The sequence below is a fragment of the Bos javanicus genome, chromosome 15, assembly GCF_032452875.1.
Source record: "Bos javanicus breed banteng chromosome 15, ARS-OSU_banteng_1.0, whole genome shotgun sequence".
Taxonomy (NCBI): domain Eukaryota; kingdom Metazoa; phylum Chordata; class Mammalia; order Artiodactyla; family Bovidae; genus Bos; species Bos javanicus.
In genome coordinates, this window is record NC_083882.1 from 40,450,756 (window position 1) to 40,469,293 (window position 18,538).

The following is an 18,538-nucleotide window of genomic DNA, read 5'->3' on the forward strand; positions in this document are numbered from 1 at the left end:
CCTGGCTCAGTGGCTAGATGACCTTGGACAAATATCTACCCTTTCTGTATGTTCATTTCCATAATCAATAAAGTCAAGTCAAGATAGTTCCTACTCACTGGACACCCCACTTACCTTATCATCAATAATCTCAATCCGGATTATGCCCAAGAAAATGAGCACATTTGTTTACCTGGATACATGTTGTAGAAAATTTATAGCAGCACCATTTAAACACCTATTAACAGTTGAATTGATAAATTGGAATAGTCAGACAATGGAATGTTATACAAGAATGAGAATGAACAGTTTGCAACTATAAGCAGCAATAGGAACGTCCTTCATGTTGAGTGAAAAAATTCAGACATAAAGGAGCATATGCTGTATCATTCTATTCATATGAAGTTCATAAATAGCAAAACTAGTCTCTGGTGTTAGAGTCAGGTTAATGATTAGGCTTGTGAGCAATAGTGTCTATAACAGGGCAGGGGGGAAGACATTAATATGAGAGAGGCTACTGGAACTGGTGATGCTCTGTTTCTTGATCTGGATACTGGTTACATGGGTGTATTTACTTTAAAAATCCATAGAGCATTTACTTAATAATTTGAGCAATTTTCTTTATGTAATATTTTACTTCAATAACAATTTACACACATCATAAAAATGGGCGATTTTTAAAAATGAAGCCATGGGATTGCATGCTCTGGAAGCTCCCCTTTATCTCTATGGTCTCCTTCTCCAACTCCCACATTTGATTTAGCTGTTAGTTGAGTTGTTCTGATCATCTAACCCTTGGGAAAGATGAAACTGATGACTCATGGCCCACGTTACTCAAAAATCCATTCCGAGTAGGCCAATTTTGCCCCCAGACCTTCCCAGAGAGGACCATTTTTCTAGCTAAGCACATGCAGCTCTCAGCCACCCAGCCTTGTTCCTATCCTAGTCCCCTCATCTTTCCTCAACAGTTCCAACATGTAGGGCTTTGTGATTTACAAGGCAAAACCATGCCATGGTGAAGATCTGGGGTTCAAATCACCACTCATCAGCCAAATATCTTTATAATTTAATCATTCTGTGCCTATTTTATCATCAAAATGAGTACTTTCCTCAAGAGGTTGCTGGGATAACCAACAGAGTTAGTGTAAATAAATTACTCAGCTCAGTGCCTAGCAGATAACAAACCTTAGTTCAATAACTATTTGTTATTAGTATCTCATTTGAGACTCATAAGTGATATTATTATTACCTCCATTATACAGATGAATAACTTGAAATTTGGAATTTAAACAACTTGCTTCAGATCACATAGCAAATAACCGAGAGAATGATAGACCTTAGAATCTGTTCTGTCAACGAGATATAGAATCTAGTTTTCAGCTGGGATTATTGTCCTTTAGAATAAAGACTATATTTCCCAGCAAGGTACAGTCAGATGACTAAATGTTGATCAATGAGATGTAAGCAAAATTGTTATGCAGCAGCTTCTAAGAATCTTCCCAACAAATATGTGGGAGTTGGATGTTCAGCTTCTCAGACAACCAGACAACTATGTGATACAGGCCAAGCCTCCCACTGAGAACAGCTGGAAAAGCTGGACAAAATGTAAAATAAGTCTACTTGAGAGCCCTGGAAAGCTAACAGAATTTACAAGACCAAGATTTAGGAGAAGGATGAACCCCAGAGAGGTGAGCCTGTCACTTGGGACTACTTTCCCCTGAGAGGCACCTGCCAAATCAGAGGTAGCAGCTGAGAAGCCAAGAGGTTGAGCAGGGCAGTTACCAACCTAACCTACCTACCAACCTAACAAGGATAGGTAGACAATGGCTCAGACAGTAAAGAATCCACCTGCAATGCAGGAAACCCGGGTTCAGTCCCCGGGTCAGGAAGATCCCCTGGAGAAGGGAATAGCTACCTACTTCAGTATTCTTGCCTGGAGAATCTCATGGACAGAGGAGCCTGACAAGTGACAAGTCCATGGGATTGCAAAGCGTCAGACACCACTGAGTGATTAATACTTTCACTTTTTTTCAGACAAAAGTTCAGGCAGCACCTGAAGGCAGGGACTTCCCTGATGGTCCAGTGGTTAAGAATCTGCCTGCCAATACAGGGGACATGGGTTCAATCCCCGGTCCTGAAAGACCCCACATGCCACAGGGCAATTAAGCCTGAGAGCCACAACTGCAGAAGCCCGAGTGCCCTAGAGCCTGTGCCCCACAACAGGAGAAGCCACCGCAGTAAGTCCACGCACCCCAACTAGAGAGTAGGCCCCGCTCGCCACAAGTAGGGAGAAAGGCCGCTCGCAGCAGCTGGGATCCAGCACAGCCGAAAAAAAAAGTTCAGGCAGCACCAAACTGGGGCCCCCAGTAAGACCCCCTTGCTTGATTTGGGACTCCAAAATACCCCACTCTAGTAGACAAATTGAAAATAGGGGAACTTTCAGTAAAAAAACACAACTGAGAAAAATTATTAATAAATAGCAGATCCAAACAGAAGGAAATACTAAAGTGTATGGCAGGAAGAACGTTTTTCCAGATGGAAGAAGAACAAATAAAAGGGTAAATATGTGGGTGTATCTAAAAGAATACTGACTACATAAAATGACAAAGTGATGTCTTACAGAGTTCACAAATATATAAATCAAATTAAAATGCACTAAAGCAAAAGCATTTAAATTGGGAAGTGAGTAAATGAAGTTAAGTTCTAAGATCCAGGCATTGTCTGGGAAGAAGTAAAAGTAACGATTTATCCTGGACTTTGATAAATCAAGGAATCATGTTGTAACCTCTAGGCTAACCATTAAAAGAATAGTAAAAGAGTAACTACTAAGATAATGGACAGTAAATTGGAGCCTGCGTGTTCCATTCAGACGGATTTCATAAACTGTGTTTGTATCCGTCATCTGCCTTTTGCATTCTGTTTTATTTTGCTACTTTCCTTTTTTGTTGTTGTTGTTGTATAGGTTTAAAACCCGGGATAGAGGTAAACTAAACATTTCAAATCAAGTTAAGGTACAATTCAAGCTGGAAGAGGCTTTCACTGGGGAAATCTTCATATTCCCCAACTGTGAATACTGTCTGTTATAGGTTGAATTGTATCCCCTAAAAAAAAATATTGAAGTCCTAACCCCTAGAACCTTAGAATGTGATGTTATTTGGGAATGAAGTCATTGCAGATGTAATTAGCAATGTTAAAATAGCACACTGGGTCATACTGGATGGGCATCTAATCCAGTGAGACCAGTGTTGTTAAGAGAAGGATGAGGACTTCCCTGGTGGTACTGTGAATAAGAATCTGCCTGGCCAATGCAGAGGACACAGGTTTGATCCCTGGCCCAGGAAGATTCCACATGCCGCAGAGCAACCAAAGCCCCTGTACCACAACTACTGAGGCCATGCTCTAGAGACCACAAGCTGCGACTACCCAAGCCTGTGCACCTAGAGCCTGTGCTCTGCAACGAGAAGCCACCACGGTGAGAAGCCCGTGCACCGCAATGAAGAGCAGCCGCCACTCACTGCAGTTAGAGAAAGCCCATGCACAGCAACAGAGACCTAGCCAACCAAAAATAAATAAATTATTAAAAGAGAGAGAGACAGAAGGATGAAATCTAGACCCAGACAAGCACAGAGGAAAGACACTGTGAAGACAGATGGGAGAAACAAGTTTACTGGAGTGTCATCACAGCCAAGGAACGCCTGGGGCTACCAGAAGCTGAAAGAGGCCAGCAAACACCCTCCTCTAGGGGCCTGAGAGGAAGCATTGCCGGGAAGACACCTTCATTTTGGACTTCTGGCCTCCAGAACAGTGAGAGAATAAGTTTCTCTTGTTTTAAGTCCCCCAGGTGTGGCACTTTGTTACGGCAGCCCTAGGGAAACTGATACACCATCTAAGGGACAAAACGGGAGGCCCCAGGAGGTCATGAAGAGGGTTTTACAAAGGGTCTGGCTCCCAATCGGTCACTGGAGGTTTGACCACATCAAAGCAGCAGGATCAGGGGATGTGGAGAAAAGCTAGATACAGCCTCCTGAGACTTCTTTAACCACTGAAAGCAGAGCATGCTCTCAGGATGAAAAGAACATGTGAGAAAATGGCATGGCGCCTGCGCTCAGAGTCTTAAGTGAGAATTCTCATTGCATGTCCCCCTCAGGAGCTCCAGGGTGTTAGCAGTGGCCTTTGAAGACCAGGCTGCCAGTGGCCATGCCCTCCAGGGTCCTTACTTGCTGAGAACAGGGGTGGACGAGTGCTTCTCTCAGTGAGCTAGGAAGGTATGGGGCTGGGGGAGGTTGGCAGACCTCAGCCTTGGTTTGTGACATCATGGACTGAGGGTGGGGATGTTTTTGAGGATCCCATAGATGATTCCATTCAAATGGTCTCTGATCCAGCCATGGGGGAATGTGTCCCAAGTTCTTGAAGACAGGTGACTTGCTTACCTATCCTTCAGATGCCTAGGAACTAACTGTAAACATTAGCAGGGGGATTTCCTCCCTGAGCATGGTAGCTGAGTGTCAACTGCATGTAGAAGTGAAACTTTAAAATCAGTGGCTCTTACTGGAGTCATTTGGCGGAGGACTAGAAAACCCTCCAGAGAATCAGTAGCAGGGGTAACGTTTTAAGGATAGAAAGCCACGGTTGTCAGCTGCTTTAGACTCAGCCAGGCAAGAATGCCTGGGGTTCTGGTGCATCTTTTGGTGTGGTCTGTGTCACAGGCCACTGAGATTATCCCCAGGGTCTCCCCTCTTCCCTCCCAGGGCAGATGATCAGGGGAACAAGATCTCTATCGCAGTTGTAATCCATTCTAATCCAGTTTCCTCGCACACCCACCCCCAGATTTGTGTGGCCTAGCGGAGCAAGAGTCTCTGCCTCCGTCTTTTCTGGGGAAGATATTTTGCTGTTCATACTTAAATGTTTCCTTTTAGGGAGAAGGGTTAGAAGTATTACATCTAAGGGTGAGATGCAATCAAATCACCAGGGCCAGACAGTGTCTTAAGAGTGGATTTAAAGAATCAGCCAAAAAAATCTGCAAGAGGCTGAGCAAGAGTCAGCAGAGACCAGCTCAGAGAGAGAGAGAGTCCCAAAAGGGAGGTGACGACACTCTGAGAGTGCATTTCTTAGACTTGTTTACTGCTTATATCTCCTCTTGTGGGAACTGTCCATTCTTACCCGTTCTGCTGAGATCTGAGGGGTCATTTTCTGTTTCTGCTGTGGGATTGAAACAGTTGGAGATTATCCACAGTCATTCCAGTTACAAAGTTATTTGTTAGCCATTTCCATTTTAAAATTGGAGTCTATGTAGAGCAGACTCACTATTGTAAGGAAGCTACAAGGCAGAGAGGAGGAGAGGGAGGCAGAGAGAGAGGATTAGCCCCACTTCACAGATGAAGATGCTGAGGCACAACTGAGTAGTTCAGGATCATCCAGCGAACAGTAGAAGAGCTGGAATTTGAGCCCTAATTAGGGATTCATGCTCAGCTTACTGTTTAGAATGATTATACCTTTTTTTTTTTTTTTGAGCTATTGATTTGTTTTCAATCACACACTTGTGGTTTGGGGACTACCCCACACACATGCACATATATTTCCTCTGAATTCTTAGGGATCCAGTTTATGTTATTCTGGGGATGGGCAGGGAACTGAATTCTCGTGCCACCAGTGTCCTATGGGCAGCTGCGCCAACATCAGGTGGTTTGTTTCGGGGTCACATAGGCCCTCTAGGACTGTTTCCCAGTGACCCCGTCTTGCTCCCCACTATCCCTGCGCCTCCTCTCACCTCTGCACGCTCTTCCTAAGGACCTGAAGAAGCCACACTAGGCCCCAACATGCTCCCTGACCTTCCACTCCCATCCCCTTGGCCTGTGCTCTTGGCTCCCTACCCCTGAGACTAGAGATTGAGTTGCACGGTACCCTGCTTCTCGATTTAGTGCAAAAAGTCCCCTGGGTTGGGTCCACGGCAGTGCGTCTGCAGTACTTGATTCCCCAGGATAAGCAAGATGCCGGTTCCCAGAGAATCATGGTTATTGTAAGATTGTTGTGAGGGGTGGTGGAGTTTAGGTAATTTAAGTGTTTAAACGATTGTTTTTGAGTTTGAGTATATCAGTCCTGGGTGTTCTTTGGAAGGAATGATGCTAAAGCTGAAACTCCAGTACTTTGGCCACCTCATGCGAAGAGTTGACTCATTGGAAAAGACTCTGATGCTGGGAGGGATTGGGGGCAAGAGGAGAAGGGGACAACAGAGGATGAGATGGCCGGATGGCATCACCAACTTGATGGACGTGAGTCTGAGTGAACTCCGGGAGTTGGTGATGGACAGGGAGGCCTGGCGTGCTGCGATTCATGGGGTCGTAAGAAGTCGGACATGACTGAGCGACTGATCTGATCTAATATGTAGACGTAGTATAGAAAGAAATGAAACACTCAAAAGGGCAGCTTGGTCTTCTAGTGCCAGATTTCCCCTGAACAGGGCTGGGCACTGCTGTGTTGGGAGAGCGTGGCAGTGAGAACCAATCAAGGAAAGAAACAGGCAAGCACAAGGCACAGGTCTGGGTGGGGACACAGGGAGGTCACACAGCTGGGCGGTGAAGAGCTGGGCTCTAGAGGCCGATGTCTGGGTTCACCCCAGTTTCCCTACTTTGTACCTGGGCTACCAGGTAAGCTCCTGACTTCAGTGTCTCCATCTTATCATCTCAGAATGGAGCAATGTTTATCTTAAGTATTTTGCTTTCAGGATTAAAGGGAGTAATGCCCCTACAGAGCTTACTGCAGGTGAATTCTCAGGATCCATTACCATTATCAGGGTCAGAGGGCTCCTGAGGGGAGCTGGGCCAGCATAGGTCCAGCTGTTTTTGTTTCTAGAAATGAGCTGGGAGAGGGAGTGAGCATGAAATTACCAGGTGTGCCCAAAAGGCCCAGGGGTGGTGAGCTGCAGTGACGGGGTCAGCTCCAGGCTGAGAGTCTGTGGCTCTGTGGGCCTGGATGAGCCCCTGCATGGGTGAAGGAAAACTTGCAGATGCCCTGGAAGGTGGCTGGCCTTACCCTTGGCAAGTTAGCACTTGTGGAGCAGGAGCTCTCATGTGCAGTTACGTTTACTTTCTGTTGACAGTCAAAAGAAAAAAAAAAAATGAATCTTTTCAAGTGGTCCACCTGCAGACAAAAGATTTCAAGCAATGGGGCAGCTTAGTGTGAAATGATGGGACCAGCACTTGATTCACCTGATGTGGCTCTTCTGGTGAACCGTGCTCACATTTCATGATTTGCATGTGCTGGGACTCAGAGCAGAAACAAATAAACCAAAACCTCAGTCCTGAAAGAGTGTGAGTTGAAGGGAGGGGCCAGCCCTGTGCAGAAGGGAGTATTCCTGTTGCTTGAATGAAATACAAAACCAGGTTGTACTGGGTAAGAGAAATAGGAGTCGGGACTAAGCGAGTTCCCCTCTATCCTCCACCCCAACTCTGAGAACAGCTTTCTTTGTTGAGCGAATACACCTGAGGTGAGCCTTCTTCACTCCTCCTCCCACTCACATCCAGGTAAGTCCTGCCAGGTGTCCCAGAGGGAATAAAGCATCCAACGATAACTCAGACTCCTAAATCAAAGCTTTGCTCATGTCCTTTCACTGGAATTAAGAAATGAAATGAGCGCTGCCCTCAGATGCCAGACCAAGCCCACATGTTTGGATTTTCTAGACAGAAAATCATTTATTTTTGGTCCATTTCAGTATTTATAGCCGTGCACATGTAAATCATTTCAGTTCCCAATTGTTGGAGCAAATTAATCTTTCACAAGCCACTCAGCAGTGAGGTTAGAAGATAAACAGTAGGTGAAACAGTACACGCTCCCCTGTATGTGAACCTTCTTGTTATAATACAATAAACGCCTACATTTGAGCTCGCTACATCCAATGAGTGCCGCTCTCTCCATTCCTGTGGCAGCCCCAGCTGCCCCCTGCCACCTCTGCCCTGCTGAGGGAGTTCTCTGATCAACCACCTGGGTGGGACATGCTGCCATTTTCAGTTTGGAAGGAAAAGCCTGTAAATCTGCTTCCTGGGAAGACAGACATTGCTGAATTGTCATCTGCCTCCAGAACGCAGAAAACATCAATTTCATTGCAGCTCATCAGAGTTGGAAACACCTGCCACTTCCTTTCTCAGTTGCAATTAACATGCTGCATCTCAACATTGATTGATTCCAAGCAGCCTAACACTGCCAAAGTCAAGGTTTAAATGAAACAGTATAACCTGATATTATTTTTCACGGTTTTAGAAACATGAACACACTTGTGTTTTTATTGCCAAAGAAGCACTACAAATAGTTGGGGGTATAAGTCTTTGTACTTGAGATAAACGTGAGTAGAATAGGTTGATGTTCATAATAAAAACCATTCTTTATTCTTGTATTTATTTGGAGTTGTACTTGTTTATCTTTGTGTTTACTTGTGGGTAGAGGAATAATGTTATTTCTGAATTTTTCACCTAGCACAGGGCTGCTGAATCCCATGGGTATTTGGAAGATGTTTATTAAACAAATAAATAGATGAATGGTTTGGGAGAGCAAGCTTAATTTAAGAACTGTCCTCTTGGTCCAACTTACATAAAATTCTGAAATTTTAATCATGAGCCTTTCATTCAACTTAAAAGCTGTGTGAGACTATGAAATGTGACCTGAGGCTGGGGCTTTCTGTTTCATCCTAAATGGTTCAGCCTTGATCACAAGTGTTATTTTATGGAAAAGTGAAGGCTCCATCTGTTTTCAACATGATTCTACTCATACTGCCTACACAGAAACTTTTCAAATGGTACAACATTTTACCTTTAGAGAGTCTCAGAACATTCTCTGTTGTAATCATTTAACACAGTTCAACAACCACAATATTTGTGTCCTTTTGGAAATGATCATTAAAATGGTTTTTAAGTGCTGGGAAAACTGAAAGCTGAGTAAGGAGAAGGCTGTTAAATATAAGGTTTATGTTTTAACTTGGCCAGATAAGACTCAGCCTTAAACCACAGAATACAATCTTTGGAAGAGAAAATGAACAAATTTCTTCTCTCATCTATTAACAGAATACTGGGGCCAAGGACCACCTTCTTTTTTTGGCCCTCTTGGGAGAATCTTCTTTTAAGACTGAACTAGAACAAGTTAAAATAAGTGGCACTTAATTCTTTCACACAAAACCAACCCAGACACGACACATTTGAGCGTCATCCGTTAAATATATGCAAGCGTCAAATGATGACTAAGCTTGAATATTTCTACCCATTCTAGAAGGAAAACTGAAGTTATGTATCTTTCTTAAAATGAATTAACATTCTGTTACATCTGTAGTCTTACCTCTAAATGCCTGATGGCAGAAAGTATTATTTTGACTATCTCCGTAAATCTTTAATACTATATAACTTAATGCCCCGAACCTCTGGGTTATTTGTATATTAAATAGCTTATATACTAATAGCTTAGTGTTAATAGGTCTTCTCCAAATTCTAACACAGGAAAACCAGAATTACGAGGAAATCACCTTAACCGCTTCCACTAAATACATAAATAAATAAAAATAGATAAATAGACCTAAGGGGCACCGTTTTCAGAGACAGCTTGCATATATTTAATATATTTAATAACATAGATGCTTGCATATATTTCCTAATAATGGAATTCAGGCACTAGAAGACCTGATCATGTTAAAAAAGAAAAAGGGAGAGAAGAAAGAAAAAGAACCACAACCTTTAGAACTTGGTATACCATGGAAAGGTTGCGTCTTAATACTGCCCAGAATGTTGGCTGACTCAGGAAACGCAGGCATACTTCTAAGTTCCAGCCCGATCAGCTGACCAGATTGTCATGTATGGAGAGCATCTCAGACAAAAGTGGCTTATGGGTCAACTTCTATTGAGGAAAGTTAGCTCTCCAGGCAGTTGCAAAGCACCATTTGTCCCACAAAACATACATTTAAACACTTGCAGACGTGCGAGAGGCCAAACATACAACAATGACTTCTTCAGTCTCCCTCTTGTCAATGATGGACTGACTCCTCAAAGAATCCCATTGAGGGAAAATAATCAAGTACTTTAGAACAACAAATCACCATTTAAAATCTTTTCTTTGGTTTCCATATGAACCATCAAAATGTCCCAGGAATCCCATGTCAGCGCACAAACTCCACCTCCCAGCTTTTTTTTTCCCATGGAAAATGCCACAACGAAAAAATCCTTTATCCAATTTGGGATTTGGTGAATGGGGCCACTGCACCTCACTCCACCTTGAAGGCAGAAGTGGGCTTGTCTTGTCCTGTGGAGTTCCAGGAAGCCCCTGTAGAGAGTTTCAGAGACACTTCCCTGTTTGGACCTAAGGAGACCACTGCTGAAAAGCATTCTCCACCCTTGATCACTAGAATGTTCCCTTTCAGTAGCAGCATCAACCTCACTAATATTTTATCAACAAATGAATTTTCCTTTTTGCCATTACCAGCAGATATAAAAAAGCACTTCAAAATTCTTTTTTAAAATATTGGTTCTGTCTTTAAAAACTATTCATCTTCTGAAACTGTTTTTCACTATACTTCGGGGAAATAGAGTGCTCTGAAAAAAAAAAAATGAAAAGCTTTTCTAAGCCAACAGCATTTGGTGAAAACTAATAATCCTGCTGGTATGAAGTTGAAGTTTTATTTCCTTTTTCTTTCTTTTTTTAAAAATAAAATTAAGGCTCAAATGTTCTATTAAATGCTCATTGCTTATGTATATTATATTAAGGCTTATAAATACACCTGGTGAATTAAATTCACCCTGGATTGAATTAACACCTGCTATGTGAGTTATTTGCTTTATGTAATCAGTAATCTCAAGGTTTCTTCCCTTTCTCTGGAAGCACAATTTAAATATTAACCTAATCTTTAAACGGCGGCTGCTGCTTTCTGACATTTGGAAACCAGTCACCCGTGCAAAAAAAAAGGCAAATATGGATATAGTAATGAACAGGCAGCTTCTCAAAAATCTTAAGATGTGTAACTCAATGAATTGGGAAGAGAAATGATGAAAGCAGCAGGAAAACTGATCTCTGTGTCACTCTTTATAGAAAACAATGCTGATTATCTGCCAAAGTCATCTCCAATCTGAGAGACCAGCTAAAGTTGACTGCCAATTTCAAAAGATTCTCTATATTTTCTTCATTATAATCTCTGGAAGTATCTTAGGCAGCTGGAGTACATATGAGAGAATCTTAATTAAAAAAAAATACTGCAGCGTGGTATAAGTTATGTTTCAGGTCTAACAACCTGTGAAAGGAGGAATGAGTGAGTGGGGTGCTTGGCCTGATCTGGTCGTCAGCTTGCTCCTTGTGGGGCCTGCTCACGTCCTGCTCAGCTGACAGCCCCTAGAGAATATGAAGCTTTCAAAGTGCTGGTCTTCGGCCTTCTCTCTGATGCGTTGTTCCTCTAAGGAATCCACCAATTTGTCCCTTTGCTCAATCACTTGCATCATCTCGGTGAGTATTTCTTGCTCTTCATTCATATCATTCTCATCTTTCTGGCTCTCTGCAGAAAAAAAACAGAACAAAAAAACCCCAATAACGAACAAAAAAACCCCAATTACAAACAAAAAAGACACATTGGACTTCAGGTAACATTTGACCTCAGAGGAGCTTTTGGCAGGGGTGTTCTTGATTGTTCTGGACTTGTTCTGCTCTTTAATTTCTAAGGAGAAAACAAGGAAATGAATTTAACACCGGGGACCTGCCCTGCAAGCCACAGATTAGAAAGGTGGGTGCTTTGTGCTGCTCTCAGCTCAGTTTTCATCTCGAGACTATATAAAGCAACAGGGAAAACCCCTTTGTGAGAAAAAGAAATTCATACCAGCTAAGCCCTGCCAAGCCCTCCCACCTGTCCTCCCCTCCCCAAAAAGAAGCCAGCAAAACAACACCAAGGCGGTTTTCCCTAAATACATCTGAGCTACAGCAGAGCAATCTGTGAGAGAAGTTTCTGAGTAAACCATCTGCATCAGTGGATGTTATTTCAATGACAAGAATCCTGTTTTCATTTGCAGTTAATAACACATTACAGCCCTCTGAATAGAGACGAGGCGGCAGCCAAGTGAGGCTGTGGCTAGCTGCTGGGAGGACGTTTCCAGACTGCGACTAGGCTTCTCCCTTTTGCCTTCTGAGTACATGACCTTCTTCCTAATTGCCCCGAGATGTTCAACTGCCTGGGGAAGATATGATTGCTATAAAAGGAAGGAAAAGAGTAAGGAACTGGTAGTAATGACTTTCTGATGCTCAAAATAGGATTCTCAAGGCAGATCTTAAGTTTTGTCAGATTACTGCCTTAGGAGAAGATTTTATGTATTATTCCATTAATACATGAACAATTCCATTGTTTAATGCATGGGGACTAGGCGGTGAGCTGGATCCCAGAGTAGACATGGTACCACTGTCTCTTGCCTCAGGCTGAGTTCTGAGACTGGCATCAGGAATAAGGGACATGTGACAAAGGGGAAATAAAGAGGCAACAGTCCCTTTGCAGCTCAAGTTTTATGGGAGGGAGGAGTGAGCAGCAGGAGAAACTGAAGGTGAGAGCCCTGGGCTCCAGTCTCTCCATTCTGGGCCTTAGAAGCCCCCACGGGGCTTCTATCACACCATTTGATGGGAACACTGGGGGCCAAGACCCTTGCCCTGACCCTTGCTCGGAACTCCAGAAAGATATCAGTTGGAAAAGCACCCTGGGTATAAACATGGAACAGGCAGAACTTCATGGTTGGGCAGAGAAGAGGGGTCTGGATGTGGCTCCCCAGATCCTGATTTGCTGTGTGTGGCACACATAGGCAGTGGCCAGAAGTGTCTTACTTGGCCCAGAAGTGCAAAGGTCGCTGGCCACTGGGCCTGCCACGGGGCTCCTCGTGGTGAGGGATGAGGTGGCCCCACAGTGCAGGCTGTCTGGTAGACCGTCTGGCCAGGCTGAGTGGAGGATGCGCTGAGGCGAAGCTGAGTAAGGATAGGAGTGAGGCTTCAGGTACGCTGAGAGCATGGCCAGGCTATGGTCATGCCAGCCACGCACCTGGTCTGTAAATGGCAGCAGAGAGCAGCCTAATGACAGGAGACAGCTACATGGGGGTCAGTGGATCAGAGCCACCCACACCAATTTCCAGTGCTGCAAAGTCACACAGACCTGCCTCTCGCTAACACCTGGCAGTCACCTTTAAGGGTCAAGCAGATGGAAGGGGCGGCAATCTGCAAGACTGAACGTTTCCATCCCAAAGAGACTGAGCATTTCCTGGAGGGACTTTTAAAATTATTGCATCAGACTAAGTTTACCAGAAAAACATCTACTTTGACTTTATTGACTATGTCAAAGCCTTTGACTGTGTGGATCACAACAAACTGTGGAAAATTCTTCAAGAGATGGGAATACCAGACCATCTGACCTGCCTCCTGACAAATCTGTACGTAGGTTAAGAAGCAAAAGTTAAAACTGGACATGGAAAAACAGACTGGTTCCAAATCGGGAAAGCAGTACATCAGGGCTGTATATGGTCACCCTACTTATTTAACTTATATGAAGAATGCTGCTGCTGCTGCTAAGTTGCTTCAGTCGTGTCCGACTCTGTGCGACCCCACAGACGGCAGCCCACTAGGCTCCTCTGTCCCCGGAATTCTCCAGGCAAGAACACTGGAGCGGGTTGCCATTTCCTTCTCCAATGCATGAAAGTAAAAAGTGAAAGGGAAGTCGCTCAGTCGTACCTGACTCTTAGCGACCCCATGGACTGGAGCCTACCAGGCTCCTCCGTCCATGGGATTTTCCAGGCAAGAGTACTGGAGTGGAGTGCCATTGCCTTCTCTGATATGAAGAGTACATCATGCGAAATGCTGGGCTGGATGAAGCACAAGCTGGAATCAAGATTGCTGGGAGAAATATCAATAACCTCAGATATGCAGATGACACCACTCTTATGGCAGAAAGTGAAGAGGAACTAAAGAGCCTCTTGGTGAAAGTGAAAGAGGAGAGTGAAAGAGTTGGCTTAAAATTCAACATTCAGAAAACTAAGATCATGACATCTGGTCCCATCACTTCATGGCACATAGATGGGAAAGCAATGGAAACAGTGACAGACTATTTTCTTGGGCTCCAAAATCACTGTAGATGGTGACTGCAGCCATGAAATTAAAAGATGCTTGCTCCTTGGAAGAAAAGCTATGACCAAACCTAGACAGCATATTAAAAAACAGAGACATTATTCTACCAACAAAGGTCTATATAGTCAAAGCTATGGTTTTTCCAGTAGTCACGTATAGAAGTGAGAGTTGGACTATAAAGAAAGCTGAGCACCAAAGAATTGATGCTTTTGAACTGTGGTGTTGGAGAAGACTCTTGAGAGTCCCTTGGACTTCAAGGAGATCCAACCAGTCCATCCTAAAGGAAATCAGTCCTGAATATTCACTGGAAGGACTGATGCTGAAGCTGAAACTCCAGTACTCTGGCCACCTGAAGAACCAACTCATTGGAAGAGACCCCGATGCTGGGAAATATTGAAGGCAGGAGGAGAAAGGGATGACAGAGGATGAGAGAGTTGGATCATATCACCGATGCGATGGACATGAATTTGAGTAGGCTCTGGGAGTTGGTGATGGACAGGGAAGCCTGGCATGCTGCAGTCCATGGGGTTGCAAAGAGTCGGACATGACTACGTGACTGAATTGAACTGACTGAAATTTACCAGAGAGGGAGTTCCCTTTCCTTTCTTCCTTTCCTCCTTCCTTCTTTTTCTTCTTGCTAACTAGTGGGATGAAGTTTTCATGCAAGATGACAAGGCAAAATGAAGGAACTACATCTTTTGGTATACCTCAGAAGAGTGAGAAAATGTATAACCATCACTCTTCGTAAGAATTTTTTTAAAAAGATTCAAAAGTGGCTCATGAGTCTTTAGTGATATGTATTTTACCACCCTGAACCAGAGTAAATTTAAAATTTTTTGAGGTGTATAAATCAGATCTTAGTTGCCTACTATGATTTGTTAATTTAGGTATACTTCATTATTCCTCCCCCTTATTTGACTGTCAACACAGAGAAATTCAAAATTTCAATCTCAATTTTGGTTTGTCATTGGTGGAAACATCTGAGCCCCTTCTGACAATTAAAAGATGATGTATAGTACTTATATCAGTTCTATACAGAGCGGTTCTATAAGGATTTTGATAAAGAATCTGCCTGCAGTGTAGGAGACCCAGGTTTGATTCCTGAATTGGGAAGATCCCCTGGAGAAGGGAATGGCTACTCACTCCAGTATTCTTGCCTGGAGAATTCCATGGACAGAGGAGCCTGGTGGGCTACAGTCCATGGGGTCATAAAGAGTCATACATGACTAGTGACTAACACTTTGGCTTCACATTACCACTTTTATCTGTTCTAACAGAGCAGTTCTATAAGAATTTTGTTAAAAATAGTTTTCTATTGTAAAGAGACAATCTACAAACACTACTGTTTGTAGTGTTGCCAGGAAAAATATCAATAACCTCAGATATGCAGATAACACCACTCTTACGGCAGAAAGTGAAGAAGAACTAGAGAGCTTCTTGATGAAAGTGAAAGAGGAGAATAAAAAAGTTGGCTTAAAGCTCAACATTCGGAAAACTAAGATCATGGCATCTGGTCCCATCACTTCAAGGCAAATAGAGGGGGAAACAGTGGTTTCTGGTGAGTCTGAGTGAACTCCGGGAGTTGGTGGTGGACGGGGAGGCCTGGTGTGCTGCGGTTCCTCGGGTTGCAAAGAGTTGGATACGACATGAGCCACTGAACTGAACTGAACAAACACTACTATGTGAGAAAGAATAGGAGAGCCTGAGTCTATAATCTGTTCCCAAGTCATAGCCCCATCCTTTACCTTGAGCATGCTTTTTAAGTTCTCAGAGACTCAGTTTTCCAATCTGTAAAATGGAGTAATATACCTGAGAATGATCATGATGATAACATCTCATATTTACTAGGTGCTTGTTCTGTAGCAGGTAACCCCATAGGTAGGAGTAATATATGGTCCATGACAGCAGAGAAGGCCATGGCACCCCACTCCAGTACTCTTGCCTGGAGAATCCACGGACAGAGGAGCCTGGTAGGCTGCAGTCCATGGGGTCGCTAAGTGTCAAGCACGACTGAGCGACTTCACTTTCACTTTTCACTTTCATGCATCGGAGAAGGAAATGGCAACCCACTCCAGTGTTCTTGCTTGGAGAATCCCAGGGGCGGGGAAGTCTGGTGGGCTTCTATGGGGTCACACAGAGTCAGACATGACTGAAGCGACTTAGCAGCAGCAGCAGATGTATACAGAAAAGATTTAATTTGCTCTTTTAGGCTTTGGTCCCAATGTAGGAAAGCCATGCATAGATCTGGCCCCCAGAAACACAAAGGCACAAAATAGAGCGAATATGCCTCATGGGTTGGAGCCAATAAGTCAGTATATGGTACTAGTTTATTCCAACTCTCCCTCTGTCATGGTGGAAATAATTTTCTCACGTGTGATGCCCTGGCCCAGTTGTGGTAGGAAGGATGCTTCCTTTACCATCCCCAGTGCCTGGTACAACCAGGCCTGCCTTCCTCTCACTGTGGAAACACATACATCATGGTCCTCATCTCACTGTGTTATAATTACCAGTCTGACTGTCAGTCTCCCCAGGGAGGCCACAGGGCAGGGCTGCTCTTCTCCATCTGCCAGGCCCACTCTAAATTCTCAACAAACATTTGTTAAATGAATGGATGGATAAGTGAATGAAGGTGTGAATGAATGACTTCATTCCTATTAGCACATGGGTTGGGATGGAGCAAAATGCTGCTCTCCCAGCCCTAATGAGCAAAACTAAGAGGGACTTGCTGTGCTGTAGTGGGGGCAGAAGAAGCTGGCTTTGTGCCCCCTTTGGCTTCCAGGTTGGCGGCACCAGACATGAAGAGTACTTTGCTCTATAAAGTGCAGCATGTTCGGTCAAGTGTCTGCATAGGAAAAAACATCTTTAGCAAAGGCCTGAAACACATCACTGTACTCACCTTCCTGGAGCATTTTCTCTCTTAATTTCTGCTCTAGTCTGCTTTGATGATCTTCCAGTTCTAGTTCGTGGGCCCTGGGAATGAGAAAATGTTCAGACTTTATAAATGCTGAAGACCTGTATAGAAATATTGATTAATAAACCCATTGACCGGCTTCAGCAATATGTGAACCGTGAACTTCCTGATGTTCAAGCTGGTTTTAGAAAAGGCAGAGGAACCAGAGATCAAATTGCCAACATCTGCTGGATCATCGAAAAAGCAAGAGAGTTCCAGAAAAACATCTATTTCTGCTTTATTGACTATGCCAAAGCCTTTGATCGTGTAGATCACAATAAACTGTGGAAAATTCTGAAAGAGATGGGAATACCAGACCACCTGACCTGCCTCTTGAGAAATCTGTATGCAGGTCAGGAAGCAACAGTTAGAACTGGACATGGAACAACAGACTGGTTCCAAATAGGAAAAGGAGTACTTCAAGGCTGTATATGGTCACCCTGCTTATTTAACTTGAGTTAAATAAGCATTTATTTAACTTATTTAACATGAGTACATCATGAGAAACGCTGGGCTGGAAGAAACACAAGCTGGAATCAAGATTGCTGGGAGAAATATCAGTAACCTCAGATATGCAGATGACACCACCCTTATGGCAGAAAGTGAAGAGGAACTCAAAAGCCTCTTGATGAAAGTGAAAGTGGAGAGTGAAAAAGTTGGCTTAAAGCTCAACATTCAGAAAATGAAGATCATGGCATCCAGTCCCATCACTTCATGGGAAATAGATGGGGAAACAGTGGAAACAGCGTCAGACTTTATTTTGGGGGGCTCCAAAATCACTGCAGATGGTGACTGCAGCCATGAAATTAAAAGACACTTACTTCTTGGAAGGAAAGTTATGACCAACCTAGATAGCATATTCAAAAGCAGAGACATTACTTTGCCAACAAAGGTCCGTCTAGTCAAGGCTATGGTTTTTCCAGTGGTCATGTACGGATGTGAGAGTTGGACTGTGAAGAAGGTTGAGTGCAGAAGAATTGATGCTTTTGAACTGTGGTGTTGGAGAAGACTCTTGAGAGTCCCTTGGACTGCAAGGAGATCCAACAAGTCCATTCTGAAGGAGATCAGTCCTGGGATTTCTTTGGAAGGAATGATGCTAAAGCTGAAACTCCAGTACTTTGGCCACCTCATGCGAAGAGCTGACTCATTGAAAAAGACTGTGATGCTGGGAGGGATTGGGGGCAGGAGGAGAAGGGGACGACAGAGGATGAGATGGCTGGATGGCATCACTGACTCGATGGACGTGAGTCTGAGTGAACTCTGGGAGTTGGTGATGGACAGGGAGGCCTGGCGTGCTGTTATTCATGGGGTCGCAAAGAGTCGGACACGACTGAGCGACTGAACTGAACTGAACTGACCACAGCAACTGCTTTCCTTTTTCCTTATTAAGACTGGGTCTTGGAATGCCTCTAAACCAAAAGTTTTGTTACTACTGCTGCTGAAATACATCGAACTCAGTAGATAATGGAGAGGAGCTGAAGTTTGTGATGAACTTCCATCACAAAC

General features: G+C 43.8%; 1 protein-coding gene across 4 annotated transcripts in view; it reads right to left on the bottom strand.

The window, feature by feature from the left end:
* Positions 1–11,015: 11,015 nt before the first annotated feature.
* Positions 11,016–18,538, bottom strand: part of MICAL2 (microtubule associated monooxygenase, calponin and LIM domain containing 2) — a 240,721-nt gene continuing 233,198 nt past the window's right edge. For all 4 annotated transcript variants that reach the window (XM_061440774.1, XM_061440773.1, XM_061440772.1 and 1 more), the window contains 2 exons: positions 16,979–17,052; positions 11,016–11,491 (listed from right to left, as the gene is read on the bottom strand). In XM_061440774.1, the coding sequence (XP_061296758.1) occupies positions 11,307–11,491; positions 16,979–17,052 (259 nt within the window). In that variant the 3' untranslated portion in view covers positions 11,016–11,306. The remainder of the gene's footprint in view (positions 11,492–16,978; positions 17,053–18,538) is intronic.